This window comes from Antechinus flavipes, chromosome 1, assembly GCF_016432865.1.
Source record: "Antechinus flavipes isolate AdamAnt ecotype Samford, QLD, Australia chromosome 1, AdamAnt_v2, whole genome shotgun sequence".
NCBI classification, from domain to species: Eukaryota; Metazoa; Chordata; class Mammalia; order Dasyuromorphia; family Dasyuridae; genus Antechinus; species Antechinus flavipes.
Genome location: NC_067398.1, coordinates 692,973,236 through 692,991,274, shown reverse-complemented (window position 1 = coordinate 692,991,274; position 18,039 = coordinate 692,973,236). Strand labels below are relative to the sequence as shown.

The following is an 18,039-nucleotide window of genomic DNA, read 5'->3' as shown; positions in this document are numbered from 1 at the left end:
GGTTTCTGCTTCTCATGTTATAGATACCGGGGACTTTAAGCTACAGCATCTGTTTCCATGGCAACGTGACGGCATCAGTAATTGAATGGGTTTAAGCGGAGGCCATCCCCGGTCAGCTTCCCGTGGCGCAGGTGTGCGAGCACGTGCACGTGCACACTCACACCCTCTCAGCCCTCACTGTGGTCCTGCCCCAGGCCCTCCCGGGCCCTCTCCCCCAGGAAAAGCCGTATCCTCCGAGCGGAGCACAGAGAACTCCATCCTGAGCAGTGCCATCCAGTCCCAGAGCGAGGACACAGGCCCAGAAAAACTGGGGCACGTTTTGTGGCGAGCAGGGGGGCCAGGGGCTGGAAAGGTGTCTCTCTCCCCCCAGACTGGGAATTAGGGTCATCGTGGGATCTCACAACTAAAGCTTCGGTCACCTAGAGAGGTCACCTAATCCTACGCCCTCCTTGTCCAAACGAGGTTCAGAGATTAGGATTAGGGGGCCACAGATTTAAAGAGATCAGTGGGGCCCGCCCTTTCATTCTACAGATGAGCAAACTGAGACCCAGAGACATAAAGCGATCTGCTCACATAGGAAATGGGAGAGCCGGGATGGGAGCCCCTGATTCTTCATCTATCCCTCTTCTGACTAGACCATACAATTTAAGTTAGCTGTGGGAACCACGGACAAGCCTCTTCCTCATTTACTATTTTCTCATCTGCAGCTGGGTGGTACAGCACAGAGAGGGCTGGGGCCGGAGGCAGAGAGATCTGAGTTCCGATCTGGCCTCAGACACTCACTAGCTCAGTTTCCTCATCTGTGAAATGGAAGTGATAACAATATCACCTCCCTCCTAGATTGTAGTGAGGGTCAAATGAGACACTGCTATGTAGTAAGCTATTATTAGCTGTAAAATAGGAAGGCTGTGATCATACCAAGATATTATTGACAGAAGCACTTTTGGCTGCAGCCCCAAAGTGGAAAACAAAGAGGATCCCCCCACTGATGGCAGAAATGGGATGTGGACGTAATTATTATCTAATATAAAAAAATTATACTATGAGGCAGTCAGGGAAACATGAGAAGAGTTATATGAACAGATGCAGAGTGATTCAGAGAACGCATCACAGATAAAAAAATAATGAAAGCAACCAAACTTGGACTAATTACAATGAAAAAATCTAGTTGATGGCATTAAGAGGTAGAAGCAATCACAGGGTCCAACAGGATCTTTTTGCTCAAGATCCCCAAGGAGCCAGGAGCCCAAGGTCCCCAATGAGGGGAGAAACACCCCCAATCTTGAAATTTTTTTTCCATGATTCTTCCTTAGGTAGAAATGATTCTGAAGCACAGATGATGAGAGATATTTCTCTACTCTCTGCAGAAAGGTAACACACATTTATTTTTTAAAGGGAAAGCTCCTTTCAAATTCTTGTATTCAGTATAAGATTTCAGCGGGCATCCCCTCAAGATGTCAGCCAGGCCCTGGATTGGGAAGTGCTAATAAGGAAGAACTGAGGCAGTCAAAGAGCCCAAGTCTCTCTATGGATTGGACAGCGGCTAAGCCGGGATGGACAACCAGGCCCCTCCTAGGGAGACCAGGACATAGGCAGAGAATCCAAAGGCCCAGTCCCTAGAGAAAAGAGATCAATTGAAGCAAAGAATCATCTCTCTCCCTCCTCTCTCTCTGTCTCTCTCCCTCCCTCCTCCTCCTCCTCTCTCTCTCTCTCCCTCCCTCCAACCCTCCTTGTCTGTCTGTCTGTCTCTCTCCCTCCTCTCTGTCTCTCTCTCTCTCTTCCCCTTCCTTCCTTCCTTTCTTTTTTTTACCTAATACTAGGTTTTTTTTCTCAATTACATGTAACAGTTTTTGAGATTTTGAGCTCCAAGTGTTTTTTCCTCTCTCCCTTCCCTCCCTAAGACAGCAAACAAACTGCTACTGGTTATACATGTCCAATCGTGTTAAACATATTCAAGAATCAGAACAAAAGGGAAGAATAGGGTGATATTTCTAATAGTGATGATAAGGATTATTAAGGGACAACATGGATGGGATTATGTCCATAAATCACTTTAAGCTTTCCTCTTGACAGAGGGCCCAGACCATGGAAAATCTAGCTAGGCCTCTTAACCCGCTCCTCCCTCCCCCTCCCATTTCCATCACTGACGAAGGTCACTGCTGGACGGAGCAGCAGCTCGGGCCAAGCCCCTGGAGACAGTCACATTACCAGGAAAATCCACCCAAGTTGGTCAGCCAGAGGTGGCCAAATTCCCTCGGACTCTTGTCTGCGGGGACCTGGCCCCTGCCCAGCACCAGGGGCAGGGATCCCTGCCCAGAAGTCCCAACTCTGCACAGGCCAAAGGGCTGAGAGGGCATTGGGAAACAGTCTTTGCACAGCTATTACCCACCTGCCATTTTTAGGCGCCAGAAAGTAGAAAAAGGTTCCTCTAAAAGTTGGAGTCTCCCCGTGGAGACACGGGAAACACTCCAAGAGGAGACTCATGGCTAGCAAGAAGCATGAGAGCCGGAAGTAGAGCGGAGGTGGAAACGGGGCTGTCCTTAGCCAAGAGGGAGTGTTCCTTGGCACCTGCAAGGACAGCCTTTGCTCACAAGGGGAGTCAGGGGCCAAGACTCGGGCTGTATGAAAAGTGACGAAAGCTCTTTGAAGCCAAGAAAACGACTGACTTTTGACTTTGTAACCCACTTCCGTTATCAACAATACTTATTGACTGAGAAACAGAGTGATGGATTGAGAATCAGGAAAATCTGGGTTCAAATCCTACCTCGTGTCACTGATTTTCTCTGCAAAATGAGGGGACCAGAGTAGACAGATGGCTTCAAAGGCCCCTTAGAGCCCAGATTTATGTCCATATGAAATGAGGCTTCCAGTCTCCCTCTGCCTTCAAATGCCTCCTCTTACTTGAAGCCTTCCCTGATTCATTAGGTAACAGAACAGACATGAAAGGGATCGGTCTCTACCTTTAAGGAGTTAACATTCCAGAGCTGGGAGGAAGTGAAGCAGAACTCACACATAAGGAAATGCAAAATGAGACAAAGTCATTTCAAAGACATAATGTCTTTGAAAAGGTTGAACAGGGATGGGCCCCCAAGAAGGCAGCTCTTGAGTTGTTCCTGCATGAAGCTACTTGTAGTGCCTTCTTTGCACTTACCTTTATTATTCCCTTTAGGACAGTAGGAAGTACAGTATGGACTGCACCAAGTCTGGAGTCAGGAAGGAATTCGGGAAGCCCTGAATTCAAATCCAGCCTCAGACACTAGCTATGTAACGTAATCCCATTTGCCTCAGTTTCCTCATCTGTCAAATGAGCTGGAGAAGGAAATGGCAAACCCTGCAAAATGGGTCATGAAGAATCGGATCCAACTAAACAACATTCCCTTCACTATCACAGTTACTTGTATTTGAGCCTTCTTCCCTTCCCCATTAAAATGTCATCCCCCTGAGGGCAGGACTGATATTCTACCTACTCAGAATGTAGTTGCTGCTTGGATAGATGTGGATCTGAAATAATTTGGACAGGGCTAGACTTCAGAAAGCTCAGCACCTGAGAGAAGCCATTCCCTAAAGACTATCCAGTGAGTAACCTTGGTCGGGGACTGGAGCTGAATCCACCCAAGACAGGGAACTCCAGGTTCCGGGCGCTGGAGGCCGAGTCCCAGAGGAGGCATCAAAGCACAGCTTCCCCCGGTCGGAGGCTTTTGATGAAATAGAAATGGATGAGGAGGCATGATTCAGTCAGAGAGGCTAAAGAGAGCAGCCAAGGAAACATCAAAAATGAATGGGGATTGATTAAGCTGTAAAGGCACACTACAGATGAAGTGAAAATATCCCAGAACGATAAGATTGCCCTTATTCTTCCTCCATCCTCACCTCCTCCCTTTCTCCCTACTCTTTTTTTTCTTGATTTTTTTTTATTTCTCTAGTAAATGTATTTATTTTTAATACACATTGCTTTGTGAATCATGTTGGGAGAAAAATCAGAACAAAAACAAAAAAGAAGTGAACCATAGCATGTTTTGATTTACATTCAGTATCCTTAGTTTTTTTTTTGTTTAGAGATGGCATTTTCCGGCCAAAGTCTATTGGGATTGCTGTAGATCACTGAACCACTGAGAAGAACCAAGTCTTTCATAGTCAATCATCACACATTCTTACTATGATTGTGTACACTGAATTCCTGGTTCTGCTTGTTTGGCTCAGCATCAGTTCCTGTAAATCTTTCCAGGTCTTTCTCTCATCAGCTTGTTCATCATTTTTTATAGAGCAATAATACTCGATTACTTGTCCAGCCATTCACCAGTTGATGAGCATCCACTCCTTTTCCAATTCTTTGCTACCATAAAAAGGGCCGCTACAAACATTTTTGCATGTGTGGATCCTTTCCATTCCTATTATGATTTCCTTGGGATACAGACCCAGGAATGGCACTGCTGGGTCAAAGGGTATACAGTTTGATAGCCCTTTGGGCCCAGTTCTGGATTGCTCTCCAGAATGGTCGGATCATTTCACAAATCCACCAATAATGCATTAATGCCCCCCCCCCTCTATGTTTCCTGTGACCCAACCCTCCCTTCCTTTCTGCTTCCCCCTCTTCTCTTTCTTTTCTCCTTCCTCCCCATTCTTTCTTCTTCCTTTCTCTTCCATCCTCTTCACTCCCTCTTCAATCTCTGTTCTCCTCCTTCTCTTCTTTACCCCAGCCTCTCTATCCTCCTCCCTCATTTCAGCTTCATCCTCACCTTTTTCTCTCATCAGTTCCCCTGCTCTTGGTACATCTATTCACCATTCCTCCCTTTATACTTATCCTCTTCTCCATTCTCCTCCATCTCTTCCTCTTCTCTTTCTGCTGACCCAATCTTCACAACCCAGTGGGAAAATGAGCTCATTATCTTTCCCCAAATCCTTCCCTGGTCCTTATTTCCCTATTTCTATACCACCATCTTCCTAGAAACTTCCTAGAAACTCCTTGAGGAAGCATTTAAAATCTTCCCCTCCCTGAATCTATACTGTCAGCAAGTTCTTTTGGGTCTACATTCTATATAACTCTATTCTGACAACCAGTAACTCCCAAGGCAGCCCATTCCTTCTATTGGAACTGCTGGTTTTTCATTCATACAGCTAAATTCTGTTCCCCTCCAATGTCCACCCCGTGGGTCCTAGAGAACTGTGGTTTAGTGGGAAGAGGACAGGATTTGTCCTTAACAGAGTCCTGGATTCAAATCCATGCTCAGGTACTTTCCCAGCCATGTGACCCTTGGCAAGCCACTTCACTTAAGCTTTGGTTCTTCAACTGTAAAATGGGGATAATAATACCTGAAGCACCTACCTCGACTCGTCATATGCAACTGACATATCTAAACCCTAAACTTTAAGGCACTATATAAATGGAAGTACTCCTTCTGCAATTAAGCCCAAACCTTCTTCCACAAGACAGCTCAATAACTATTTTAAAGACTCCATAAAATCCAACTCTTAGGCCAGGTCCTTCCACTGATCCTTGATTTCGGTCCCCATCAGGTATGGATGGACTGATACAACTCCACCTATTGATAAGAAAGTCAACTCAAAGAAGACAATTGACTGAGATGGACCAATATGGGATCCTCTCTACCCTATTAGACCTGTGACTTTTAGATGAAAGACTTTGCTCAGTTTCCTCATCTCCAAACACAGATAATAATTCCTATACTGCCTCCTTCAGCAGGGTTACACAATGCTGGGCTTTCTGGATCAGAGAGACTTGGATTCAAATATTACCATTAAGACTTAATTTCAATTCAACTCAATGACTTTTATTAAGCATCTAATATGTGCCAGACACTGTTATGTTTGGGGAGACAAAACCAAAAGTGAACTCTTCCTGCCCTCAAGATGCATAAAATCTAAACTAAGACCTAAGAGTAATATGAACATTCAAATCAACTACAAAGGCCCTCTGGAGGAAGATAAGATCCTATCCACTTCAGAGAAAGAACTGATATGTGGAAGTATGTATTATATTATTCCCTATAGAGAACTTATCAAATGCTGGCCTTCTCTAATGCAGGGGGAGGGAGACCACTCGAAACTTAAAATGTAACCAAAAAATTTAATTAAAAAAAGATTTAATGAGTTTAGAAGTATAAACGTTTTAAACTTACAAAAAGCAACATTGAAAAGTTATTTGAAATTTTAAAATATAGATGTTTCTTATTAAAGTTCAAAGTAAATAGTTTTATGTTATACATACATTCCTCGAGTCAATTTTTGAACTCAGTAAAAGCTTTCATCAACCCTGCTCAGTGATTGGAAGGAATTTGTAAGAACAAGATTTTGATGTGACAGCTTGAATGTGACGCCACAAAAAAAGTTTAACAGAAATAGAACGGGTGAGTAAGGTGGTCAAGCAAGAGGACTCTCTCTGCTGATCAACTAGCATGAGCAAAATGTCATCTAGAAACTGACATAAATTAATGCATAATGATACGATACCCTGTCTTCTTAAAGTTAAAATGAAAAAATCTATTATAAAAATATATAAAAATAGGTAAGTGCAAAAGAAATATAAACTTTCCAATTATATACATACATAGATCTATCTATCTGTATCTTTTTAGCATTTATACTTCTGAAGTTATTAAATCTAAAACCGCACTAAGACTATTGGGACACCCTGTGTATATGCATGTATATCTGTGTGTGTACATGTACATGTATGTACATCCAAAAGTCAGTCCCTAATAAATAAGTGGTTAAAATATATGAACAGACAATTCTCAAAAAAGGAATTATAAATGAATAACAACAACGGGAAAGAGTGCTCCAAATCACTAATAAGACAAATATAAACCAATAAAGTTTTCACTTCACACCGAATAAAATGACCCGATGACCAACAATGGAAACAGTCAATATTGCAGGGGCGATGACAAGATATGCTCACTTGTGTGCTGTGGTGGACCTGTAAACTGGCCTGATATATAGTAGGCACTTAAGAAATGCCTGTTAACTGATTAATCTGACGCTATAAAATGACCAAGTTTTGATCCAAAGGAGAGACAAGGAGAGAGATGAGAAGGCTATTCACCTTGCCCTAGCCTTTGGACAGTCAATGGGTATAGAAAACGGCATTTAGTCCCTGCCCCTACACTTCTCCCCCCTTTTGGGCCCTCCCTCACTCCCCCTTCCTCCCCCCACGGAGGGAGACTGTACAAGTATCACGCCTATTTTACAGATTTTACACAAGAAGGAGAGATTTGAATCTGAGTTTTTCTGATTTCGAAGTCCAGATGCTACTGAGCTCCCCGTGCTGGCTGCTGTGCTAATAACCCCTCTGCCAAAGGAAGGCCACGGGAGAGAAAGCGATCCCCCAGCAAGGGCTCCCAGGGCCGGGTGCAGCCCGCTCAGGTGCTGCTCGTCACACGGAACAAAGGTAGGCTATAAACAGCAGAAATGTTCCCCGCAGAAAAAGATGATATTGAAAGAGTGCTAAATCTAATCAAAGACAGCAGGAAATACAATTCACTGTCTCTAGGCAAGTCTTGGGTACAGCAGGATGATGGCTGTAATGGGAAATTAGCCCATTAAGGGTTGGGACTTAAGTGACAGTTAAAGGGGGGGCGAGGAGGGAAGAACTCAGCGACACCCCCCCAGAAAGGTCAGGGCTGGAACACAATTCACAGCGGGGATGGCCAGGCCGGGGAAAGTGGGCAGAGAGCCCCGGGCAGGAGTCTGCTGATGTGACCAGGCTCCTGTGGGCAGGGACTGAGGAGAAGTGAATACAGTGGAGAATGAGTGTTCTGTGCCCCGGGAGCCGGGGGCTGAATCACCTCCCGACAAGTGCCCGAAGCTGAGCCTGCTGATGCAGATCTGAAAACTGGAGACTGTGGAGGCCGAGCCTGTGCATCCCCCGGGGCTGGAGGTTCTGAGACATCAGGGGCTAAAGCCCAGGGGGTGTCTGTGCTGGGTCAGCAGCACATGGTCCTCCCAGGGACCACCCGGCTGCCCGTGGGGGAGCAAACCTGCTCAGGCACAAATGGAGCTCGTCAGTCTGGGACGGGGACAGAGACTACGGCGGCCATGCTCCCAGTCTGGGCAATGCTCACAAATGGGGGGGTGTTGGGTAGGGGGCATGTATGGGGAGCTACGGTCCCTACAGTTAAACATTCCCATGCACTGGATCCGGGGGAGCCGAATCTGTCCGTGATGGAGAGAGAACAATCCCCGCCTATGATAGAGAGTAAATTCCCCACATTCCTTTTGCCATTTTTACAGGACAGGGAGTGGAAGCTTAGTCCCCCGGAAGGAGAGAACGGAGTGGATGTAGCTAAAATGGAAGGCTCTTCCTTCCATGGTGGGGGGCAGAGGAGCCAACCTCTCCATGGGATGTCCCCATCCCATGTTCCTTGCACACACAGGGCCCTACCGGACCAAATGTTCTCCGTCCCATAGTGGAGGGCTCCTGTTTTTAAATCGCCGTTACAGACAGCTCTCAGCGACCTTGGGAGCGACGAGTCAAAGGGGGACCCCCACAGCTAGCAAGCAATGCCTCTGAAGGGTCTGCAAACCACAGAGGGGCCCGGTCCAGGCCGGGGGAGGTGGGCCTTCCCATCCCTGCTTTGGCCTTCCTGCATCTTGGAAGCAGCCGGTGGGAACATACTTCCTCCCTCTCCCCTCCCTTGTTCTCGGCCAACCACTTGCTAAGGGTCGGGGTCTCTGCTCCCAGCTCCTCTCCAGGAAAGAACTGGGGCCAGGAGGTGGGGCAAGGCCCCTGGCCGCCAGGCCCGCCTCTGGCACGGGAGCAGTTAACCGAGTTTGCCATCAGCAGCCCCGGGCCCTTCGGCTCTCATTTCCCCGGCTTGCTCGGCTAATGAGATTTCCCGGTGGCTCTGGGAAGGCGGCAGCGTGGGCGCCTCTGGCCATAAGTGCCCTTGATTGAAGGAGCTGAATTCCAGAGACCCACAGAGCCAGGAGATGGCAGGACTCAGCGAGGCCCAGGGAGGGCTCAGCGAGGCCCAGGGAGGGAAGGAGCCTAAGGCCTGGGGAAATCAGACACTCACTTCTCAGACTAGGAAGAACTAAGACAGTCTGCTATGCAATGGAGAGAATGCCAGACTTGGGAGGCAGAAAGACCAGGCTTCCAAACCTGCCTCAGATATTACCTTGTGGCTCTAGCCAGGTCACGGCATCTCAGTTTGCTCATCTGTAAAATGGGGTGGTGGTGGGGGGCTATTCAGTGTTTCTAAGGAGGCTTTCCTCTCTAATTCTGTGCTTCTATCATCCTCTAAAGAGTCACTTCCAGAGAGCAGATTCCGTTAGAGCTTGGGGAAAACGGAACGGGAACAGGAAGGAGAGAAGATTGTAGGAAAGGGGCAGGAAAGGAGTTGAACCCAGGACGAAAGAAACAATTTAACTGGAGGTATGGCCTTGGCTGCCTCCAATGTCCAAAGGCAGGAGAGAAGGTGAGATCAGCTTCAAAGTCCCTCCTCAGCTGTGGGAGCCTGGAGAAGTCTGGAGTGGGGGAGGAAGCGAGTGCCCAAGAGGAAAGAGGCGGCGACAGCTGCTTTGGATGCGTGTGGCTGGCTGTCAGGATGAGAAGGGGTCAGTCCGACGCCGTGTGGACCCAGAGGACGTGGCCAGGAACAATGAATGGAGATGATAAAGGGGCAAAAGAGAATCCAAAAGAGAATCCCCCTGGGTTGGGAGTGTGTAGACTGTATTCTTGGCTATGCAAGGGACTGAGTGAGTGGGCAGAGTGGGACGTCAACATCCCCAGGAGGGACACCAGCAAGAGCCATCACAGGTGGTACCCCAAGAGTCACCATGGCACTGGATTCCACCGTGAGCTCTGTTTCTGGCATACAGTAGGGGCTTAATAAATGTCTTTTAACTAATTGACTGACACCTTCAAAAAACTGAGGGGCTCTCCCCCCTCTGTACCTTGGCTCAGGCCCTGGAAGTATTTTATAAAGGCTTGTTCTAGGCTCTGGCTCTATTCCAAGGACAGGACTGAGCTCAGAGGACAACCTGCCCCTTTGACATGTGAGGAAACTGAGGGCAACACTTGGCCAAGATCACTCAGGAAATTAGGGAGCGTGGAAGGATTTGAATACAGGCCTTCTGCTTCCAAAGCCCTCAATCCTTACACTGAACCAAAAGTCTTTTTCCAAGAAAGCACGGGCTCCCAGGAAATAAGGGCCCTGATAATGAAGGGACTGAATCACACAGCCTGGGAGTAACAGCTTCAGCAGTGAATCAATTTTTGTGGGCATCCAGCCTCTGCCTCGATGTCCCCAAACTAAACACACGCAGGTCCTTTAATTTTAACTCCAACTGACAACATGGGATTTAGGATAAGTTCTTAAGGAGGCAAGCAAGGATTCTGGAAGTAGTCAGGAATCCTTAGCAAAAAGGGTTTAGAGACGAGGAGCTGGGATTGAATCAGTTTAGGACCTACGTGGAAAATATAGGGAATCTCTGACTCTCAGTTTACTCAATTGCAAAATGAGACTAGATGACCCTTTCAGTTGTAGCTCCAACTACATAATGGCAAGGCTGGGGGGACCTCAAAAAGCCAGACTCTAATAGTGAAAAAAATGCCCTCCACTCACGCAGAGCAGCACCTGCCATAACCTAGGAGAACCCGTGAGAGGGGGAGCTGTACAAGGTCACCAAGCCAGAAAGCATCAGAGCCACGCATCCCATGGCTTCCTCACCTTGAGGCAAGCCCTTTCTCCCTCTCCCTCTTGTCAGGGAAGCAACAATCCCTGCCCCTGGGAGTCCCCAGGGAGCAATCACAGCTCTCAGGTTGGAGATGATAACCGTCCTCAGCCTTTGGAGGCAGGCTCTGCCCTGGGCGGGTCACCTACCTGTATCATGTACAGCTGGGCGATGCGATACTCCTCCACGCTCATGGGAAGAGGAATGCGATATTCCTTTATAAGCATCTTGAAGTCCGAGCCTTCCCGTCTCAAGGGAACTGCAATCTGGGGACTTCACGTGAAGACTCCTTAAAGAATCACAACGGAATTCATCGAGGACTCCTGGGCAGGGGAAAAGAAGACCAAGATCATTGTTGGATCGGGAGGCAGGTGGGGGACACTGGTTGGTGGCAGTGGAAAAACTAACCCCTAAGCAAGTTAAGCAACTTTTTTGTCTCGATTTCTCCAACAAAATACGCCAATCTAATAAAAATATATTAAATGCCCACTCCACGTCAGTCATGGTGCTAGAAACTGGAAAGGACAGTGTGGCGCAGTGAACGGGAAATTCAAAAATCTTGGGTTCTAGTTAAGCATTTAGACATTTATTAGTTGTATGAAATCTGGGCATCTCATTTAACCAGTTGCCCCAAGGCTACTCTTTAGGAGGATGGGGGGCAAAGCAGTAGCAACTGGCATTGGTAAAAGGAGCATCTTCACCTGGAAGTTCCCTGGACTATGAGAACCAAGGGCAGTTGTGCTAGGGACTGATTCAACTGACAAAAAAAAGAATATTGCATCTCCTCGCAGTTTTGGGGAGAAATGATCTATTCAAACCACTGTTTACCATGGTACAGGGAACTTCCATGGGAAGGAACTAGTGCAGAGGTCCTCAAACTTTTTAAATAGGGGGCCCAGTTCACTGTCCCTCAGACTGTTGGAGGGCCAGACTATAGTAAAAACAAAACCTTTGTTTTGTGGGCCTTTAAATAAAGAAACTTCATAGCCCTGGATGAGGGGGAGAATCGTCCTCAGCTGTCACATCTGGCCCGCTGGCCTTAGTTTGAGGATCCCTGAACTAGCTTATCAATCCGCATGGTCAGCCTGCTCTCTTAGAGTGTTGCCCGAGGCACAGAGAATTTGTCCAGGGTCACAGAGCCAATGAGCATGAAGGGTAGATCTCCAGCCCAGGTCTTCCTAAAGCTAAGAAGACAAGTTCTGTGGCCATTAATCATCCTCCAGAGAGGAGGGGACCGAGGGCGATATAAACATGTAAACAGCTAAGTATAAGCAGGATTAGTTGAAGAGAATCCCAGAAGGAAGGGAGATCAGGAAAGGAGATCCACTATGAGCTGTGCTTTAAAAGAAGGAACTTCAAAGAAGCAGATAAAGAAGCGTTCCAGACATGGGGATCACTGGGAGGCAGGGAATACAAAGCCAAATTGGTTCAGCAAGGAAGCCGGAGAAACGAATCCTAGATACCCAAATCTCAAGGCAACCGAGTCCAACTTCCATCTTGCCTCTGCCATCTATTAAACATTATGTCTTAATGAGAAAGCCTATAGGAGTGCTATGGCCTGTTAGGAAGCTCTGAGCTCTGGGGAAGCACACATGTGGAGATAACTTGAGGAAAGATCAACAGACGCAGAAACAAAAGCGAGACTGTATTGGCTGTTCATTAGAGACCTCCAGTGCAGAAAGAAGAAAAAAGATGATGAGTTTGGGGATATAGATTCTAAGCCAAGCACAGAGATGCAATATCGTCGTGAAGGGAAGCTTCAATTATTTGGACACCTCCTGGAGTTTTCCATGTGTGCTAAAAGCAAGATAAGAATGGACTAGGAGAGGAAACTCTCAAGTGAGAAAATTCCCCCTACCAATACAAATCAACCAGCATCTTCTCTGCAATAGTCTCTAGGAAGTCTGTGATGTTTTGTTTTTTTTTTTTAATTCTGGTAACTGCATTTCAACAAAATTGTTTTCCTTATGCATTTTATGTTTTTCTTGTGTATTTTGTTTTTGCATGTAAAAGCAAAAATCTACCTGAGAAAAGGGTCCCTGACATAAAAATGACAAGAAGAGTTGCCTAGAGCAGGATTTCTAAAATTTTTTCCTCTCATGGCCCCTTTGAGAACTATTTTTGTAACCCAGGATATGTCAATATATAAAATAGATATACAAATCAAACATTTATTAATAATTAGAGCAATATCATAATGATATAATAGTAATAGTAATTAATAGTAAATCATAATAATATAATGATAATAAATCACTTCACAACTCCCATATTCAGTCATATGGCCTCCACAACCCACAGTTAAAGCTTTGGCTTAGAGTACTGAAGTAGAATAATAATAATAATAATAATAATAATAACATAGCATTTTAAGGTTTACAAAATGCTTTATAATGTTATCCCATTTGAACCTCAAAATAGTCCTTGAACAAAGATACTATTATTATCTCCTTCCTACAGATGTGGCAACGAAAGTTAACAAAGTTCTCCAGGGTCACACAGCTACTTGGCATCTAAGGTTAGATTTATTCATAGGTTTTCTTGACTGTGGTCCAGCCCTCTCTCCAATACCCACTGAGGATCACAGAGTCAGTGTGTGTCAGAGATAAGAAGAACCCAGGTTTTGCTGACGCCGAGAGGGATCAGCTCTGTCCAGGACATGCTGCTATTCTGCCAAAACCAAAGCTTTCTTTTTAAAATCCACCCATTCAACAGAAGAAGAATATTTTAATTTGCAAAACTGCGGGAAGGAGAGGCGAGAATTGTCATCCTCATTTCCCAGATTAGGAAAGTGACGTTCCAAGAGGCAAAAGTAAGAAATTTTGCCACAGTCCATCAGCTGGTAAAGTGTCCCAGTTGGGATGTGAAGCCAAGTGCCCCGCCCAGGGCTCCTTCCCCAACAAAGGGCATCTGGGAAGAAGGGGATCAAAAGAAAGAAGCTGCTAATTCCCAAGGAGCGGTTTCACGGCTAAAAATGGCAGGTGCTTTTCTCCAGTTTTCCTACATCCTTCCACCCTGTCGATGTGTGTTGGAACAGGTAAATAATGGCTTTGCACAAGCTCAGCTTTCTCTCCAGGAAGGACAGGCTGCCAAGACAAGCATAATTACTCGGATTGGATTCGCAGCCCAATGTCTTGGCCACGGGCACAGAGAAGGAGAGAGGGAGAAGGACAGACCTCAGAGGGGTCAGAGAACAAGACGCCTGCCCAGGCTAATTTTAGGGCAGAGCCTGCCTGCCTTTGGCAGGGGGGCAAAGCTCCTTTGTGGTTACAGGGCAGGCCCCCATGCTTTGGGGTTCTCAGTCCATAAAAGGAATAATGACCCTGCCCTCCCAAGGATCTGTGGGTAATAATGGATAAACAGCTGGCCCCAGAGCCAGTCCAACTAGTAGACGGCAGCTGGTGAACCCGGGGAGTCCCCAACTCCCCAATGATCTGAGCAACCCAGCAAAAGCTCCAAGGGGGAGCTCTATCTTGGAAGACAGAATGTCTTTGTAAGGGAAATCCTGGTACTAAGAAATCACAGGAGCCCTAAAATGGTCTGAGTAAGAAACATTATTCACCACCTGATGTATGCTTTGTCTCAGCTCAATCTCACCACAGCCAAGAATATGTTTCAGACCCTCCTCAGGGGCAATGAGCACTCTCTGATTCAGTCCCTCTGTAGCATATTTGCAAGTTGTCTCCTTCATTAGAAGGCCATCTCCTGGGGACAGCCACTGCCTTTTGCTTTCTTTGTATCCCCAGTGCTTAGTACAGTGCCCAGCACATAATGTGCCCTTCCTTTCTTCCTCCCTTTCTCCTTCCCTTCTTTCCTTTTCTCCCTCTTTGCATTCCTTCTCCCCTTTCCCTTTCTCCCTTCTTCCTTCCTCTTTATCTCCCTCCTCTCACTTTACATTATGAAATCAATGAGAACGCAGACTCTTTTGCCTTTCTTTGTAGTCCCATTATTTAGCTCAATGCCTGGCACACAGTAGGTGTTTAATCCTGCTTGTTCACTCTGTGCCAGGAGCTTTGTCAGGAATTCAAAAACAAATGGAAGAGTTCTTACCCTCCAGAACTTGACATTCTATTAGGGAAAAGACAAAGGACATCATGAACATATATATTACAATAATGAGAGCACAAGTACAAAGCTTTGGGGGGAGAGGGAAAGGTAAGCATCAGTCACTGGGGGTCATCAGTCAAGGGCCCACAAAAAGGCTGATTTAAGCTTTGAAGGAAGGCAGGGATTGTGAGAAGGAAGCTAGCTGTCCTAGGCTTGCGCAAATATGGGAGGAGAAGCATCACGTAGAAGGGACCGCCAGGTAGTCAGCGTGGCTGAACCTGAGAAGATGGAGAGGGGAACTAGGAGGCAGAAGTTGCAGAGACAAGGAGGGGAGAGCTCTCTGGAACTCTGCAGAGCCTGTGTAGGCCACCCCGAGGTTGGTGTCAGGAAGGATGAAGCTAAGTGGGGCACCCTGGATGGCAATGCCCTGTGGGCTTGGGCCCCCGGAAGATGGGATAAAAGTCCCATGTAGTCCTGGGGGAAGGACAATCATAGGACCACAGAGTTCAGAGGGAAAGGGAGTGGGACAGTTTGGGAAATGGTGACCGAAATATAAAACATCAAGGAAAAATTAAAAGAATAAATGAATTTTTTTTTAAGTCGAGTCTAGAGTCACCTTGGAGAGAAGAGAAAAAGGAGGCCGTTTGTTCCCTTCCCGTCTCTTCTGCCTTTGTATACTCTTCTCATTCTAACTTATAATTAGTCAAGTTTTCTTTGTGAGCCTCTTGGAGGCAGGAATTGAGTCATTTTTACTTTGAGCCTTGTAGACATTAGAATCTAATAAATATCTATTGAATTGGGAGGGCACAGTTCCGATGGTCTTGTGATGAAGAGAACCATGTACACCCAGAGAGAGGACTGTGGGAAAGGAGTATGAACCACAAGATAGCATTTTTACTGCGTGTTATTTGCTTGCATTTTGTTTTCTTTCTCATTTTTCTCCCCTTTTGGATCTGATTTTTCTTGTGCAGCATTGTGGAAATGTGTATAGAAGAATTGCACAGGTTTAATACATATTGGATCACTTGCCGTCTAGGGGAGAAGGTAGGGAAAAGTGAGGGAAAAAATTTGGAATACAAGGTTTTGCAAGGATGGTGAAAATTATCTGTGCAAATATTTTGAAAATAAAAAGCTTTAATTTAAAAAAATGAATTGGGATGGGAGAAAAAAAAAGTCTAAAGCTGGAAGGGATCTGAGAGTCGATCTAGCCAATTTTACAGATAAGGAAATTGAGACCCAGAGAAATAAGAGAAGCTCCCATAGTCAAGCTAAGCAACAATGGCAGGGATTCAAACCCAGGTCAAGGATCATGACTTTAGAACTAGAAGCCAATCTTAGAAGCCAATTGGTCCAACTTTCTTCATTTTAGAGAATAGGAAACTAAGGCTCAGTGGATGACCTTGACCAAGGTCATAGATAACAAGACCAGAATTTGAAGCCTGAGTCCAGCTGGGGGATGACAGCTGCCTTCAAGCCTTTTAAGAACTGGCAGGGGGGAGGGGGGACGGGCGGTTCTGGTTCTGCTCAGCAGCGCGGGAGGGCAGGGTAGGAGCATGGGAGTTGGGGGATAGGGAACCACAGAGAAGGCAGGTGAGCTAATGTGGGAAAGAGCTTGCTCAGAACGGAAGCTGGCCCCCTGGGGAGCGGCAGCCTTGGGAGCTGGGGGGCTCCCAGCAGGGGCTGCTCTGACAGTCGCCTCTGTCTGTTCTGTTCCAGGGAGGGCTCTTTCAGAACTGAGCCGTTCCAGTGCCTTTAACAATCAGTGCTCTGTACCTCAAAGGAAGGATTGAGAAATTCGGGCTGGAGTAATCAGGAAGGGCTTCAGAGAAATGGAAAATGTGAGCCAGGCCCTGTCCTTGGGCAAACATGGATCCTTAGGCTGGGGGATGACCTGAATTCGGGGCAGACGCCATGCCTGATGGTCTATATCGTCCCCGGATGTGAAAGGCCTAAGGCTGGGCCAGAATGGGCATTCAGCTGGGGGTCTGGATCCCTAAAGGCAGAGAGCTAAGCCGCCAGCCCCGCCAGGCTGGAGACCTGGACTAGCCAGTCCTGGCCACAAAAACCCGCTGGTCAGTGTAGGAAAGTGGTTATCCACCGTGGAGGCCACAGCCAAGGCAGGAGGGAGCCTGGGGCTGCAGGGGCAGGCAGTAAAACCTTTCCAGACATCTTTTGTGGCTGTTTTCCTTTTTTGCTACATTCACGGTCAGGGTACCAGTCATGACATGGGGCCTGATGGAACTGCCAAAATGCCCTTCGCAGCTGGGGCCCCAGCCGTGCTTCTGCAGGGTCTCTGTTTTAGCCAACAACGAAATAATCTAACAGGGAGCTGGCTGGCTGCTTGGAAAAGAGATTTGGGAAAGGGAGGCAGGAGAGGTGGGGAACACGGTCAGGAGAGGCAGAGCCCCCTACCCCCAAACCAACCACGTTCCTCCTGAGGGGAACCGCCATGTCTGCCAAAAGTCAAGAGGCTTTGGGTTTGTCAAAGGGCTAGGCTCCTGCTCCCGAAGATGAGGAGGAAGAGGAAGAGCAAGAAATGGGGACCTTGGAAAATTCAGACAATATAATTATGTCTCAAAAGGGTGAGAGAGTCAGATATTTATTTCTTCTCTGTCCCTACTGGGGGCACAATGGATCAGACGGATTGTATTTTAAGATCTAGCACAGAAAGCACTTTCTGGCCATGTTCTGACAGGAGGGGAACTAGAGTTGTAAGCTGATACCAGCAGAAAGGTCTCGGGGGCTCCTCTCTCCCCACCATTCACTCCTGCTCTCAGAGCTCTGCTCTGGAAATCTTGAGGTGGAAGGAGAATCGTGCTAAGGGCTGGTTCTGGCCCCTGGGCACCTCAGAGGGTCTGATCTTAGGAATCCCGAGAACTAGGAGATGAGGTGCCAATCTGCAGGAGTGGATGGAGTTTCCAGAAGTTCCCCATCCCTAACACAAACACACGGGTGTGGACCACAAAATACCCTCCAAATCTAACTTTAGATTTTCCTTCAAAGCCAGCAAAAACCATTCCCAACCTTCTCACCTGAGCCAGTGCACGGACAGGGTAGTTTGTGTGTTATTCCCCCCATTTGCCAGAAGGGAAAGCTGAGGCAAAGAATTCCCTCAAGATCACTAGCTCAGAAGCTTGGCAAATGGTACCTCTGACCCACAACTCTATGCACTCCTTACCATGTCAACCTTTCACTCAAGGAGGAACCTGGTGATCTCCTAGTTGATTAATTGATCTGCACATTTAACAATTAATAAAAATAAAGCGCCTACTATGTGCCAGCCTAGTGTTGAGCACA

The 18,039-nt window shown here is 46.8% G+C and overlaps 1 protein-coding gene across 11 annotated transcripts in view; it reads right to left on the bottom strand.

The window, feature by feature from the left end:
• PITPNM2 (phosphatidylinositol transfer protein membrane associated 2) overlaps nucleotides 1-18,039 on the bottom strand; it is a 265,745-nt gene that overhangs the window by 73,933 nt on the left and 173,773 nt on the right. For all 11 annotated transcript variants that reach the window (XM_051972686.1, XM_051972682.1, XM_051972687.1 and 8 more), the window contains one exon: nucleotides 10,845-11,018. In XM_051972686.1, the coding sequence (XP_051828646.1) occupies nucleotides 10,845-10,922 (78 nt within the window). In that variant the 5' untranslated portion in view covers nucleotides 10,923-11,018. The remainder of the gene's footprint in view (nucleotides 1-10,844; nucleotides 11,019-18,039) is intronic.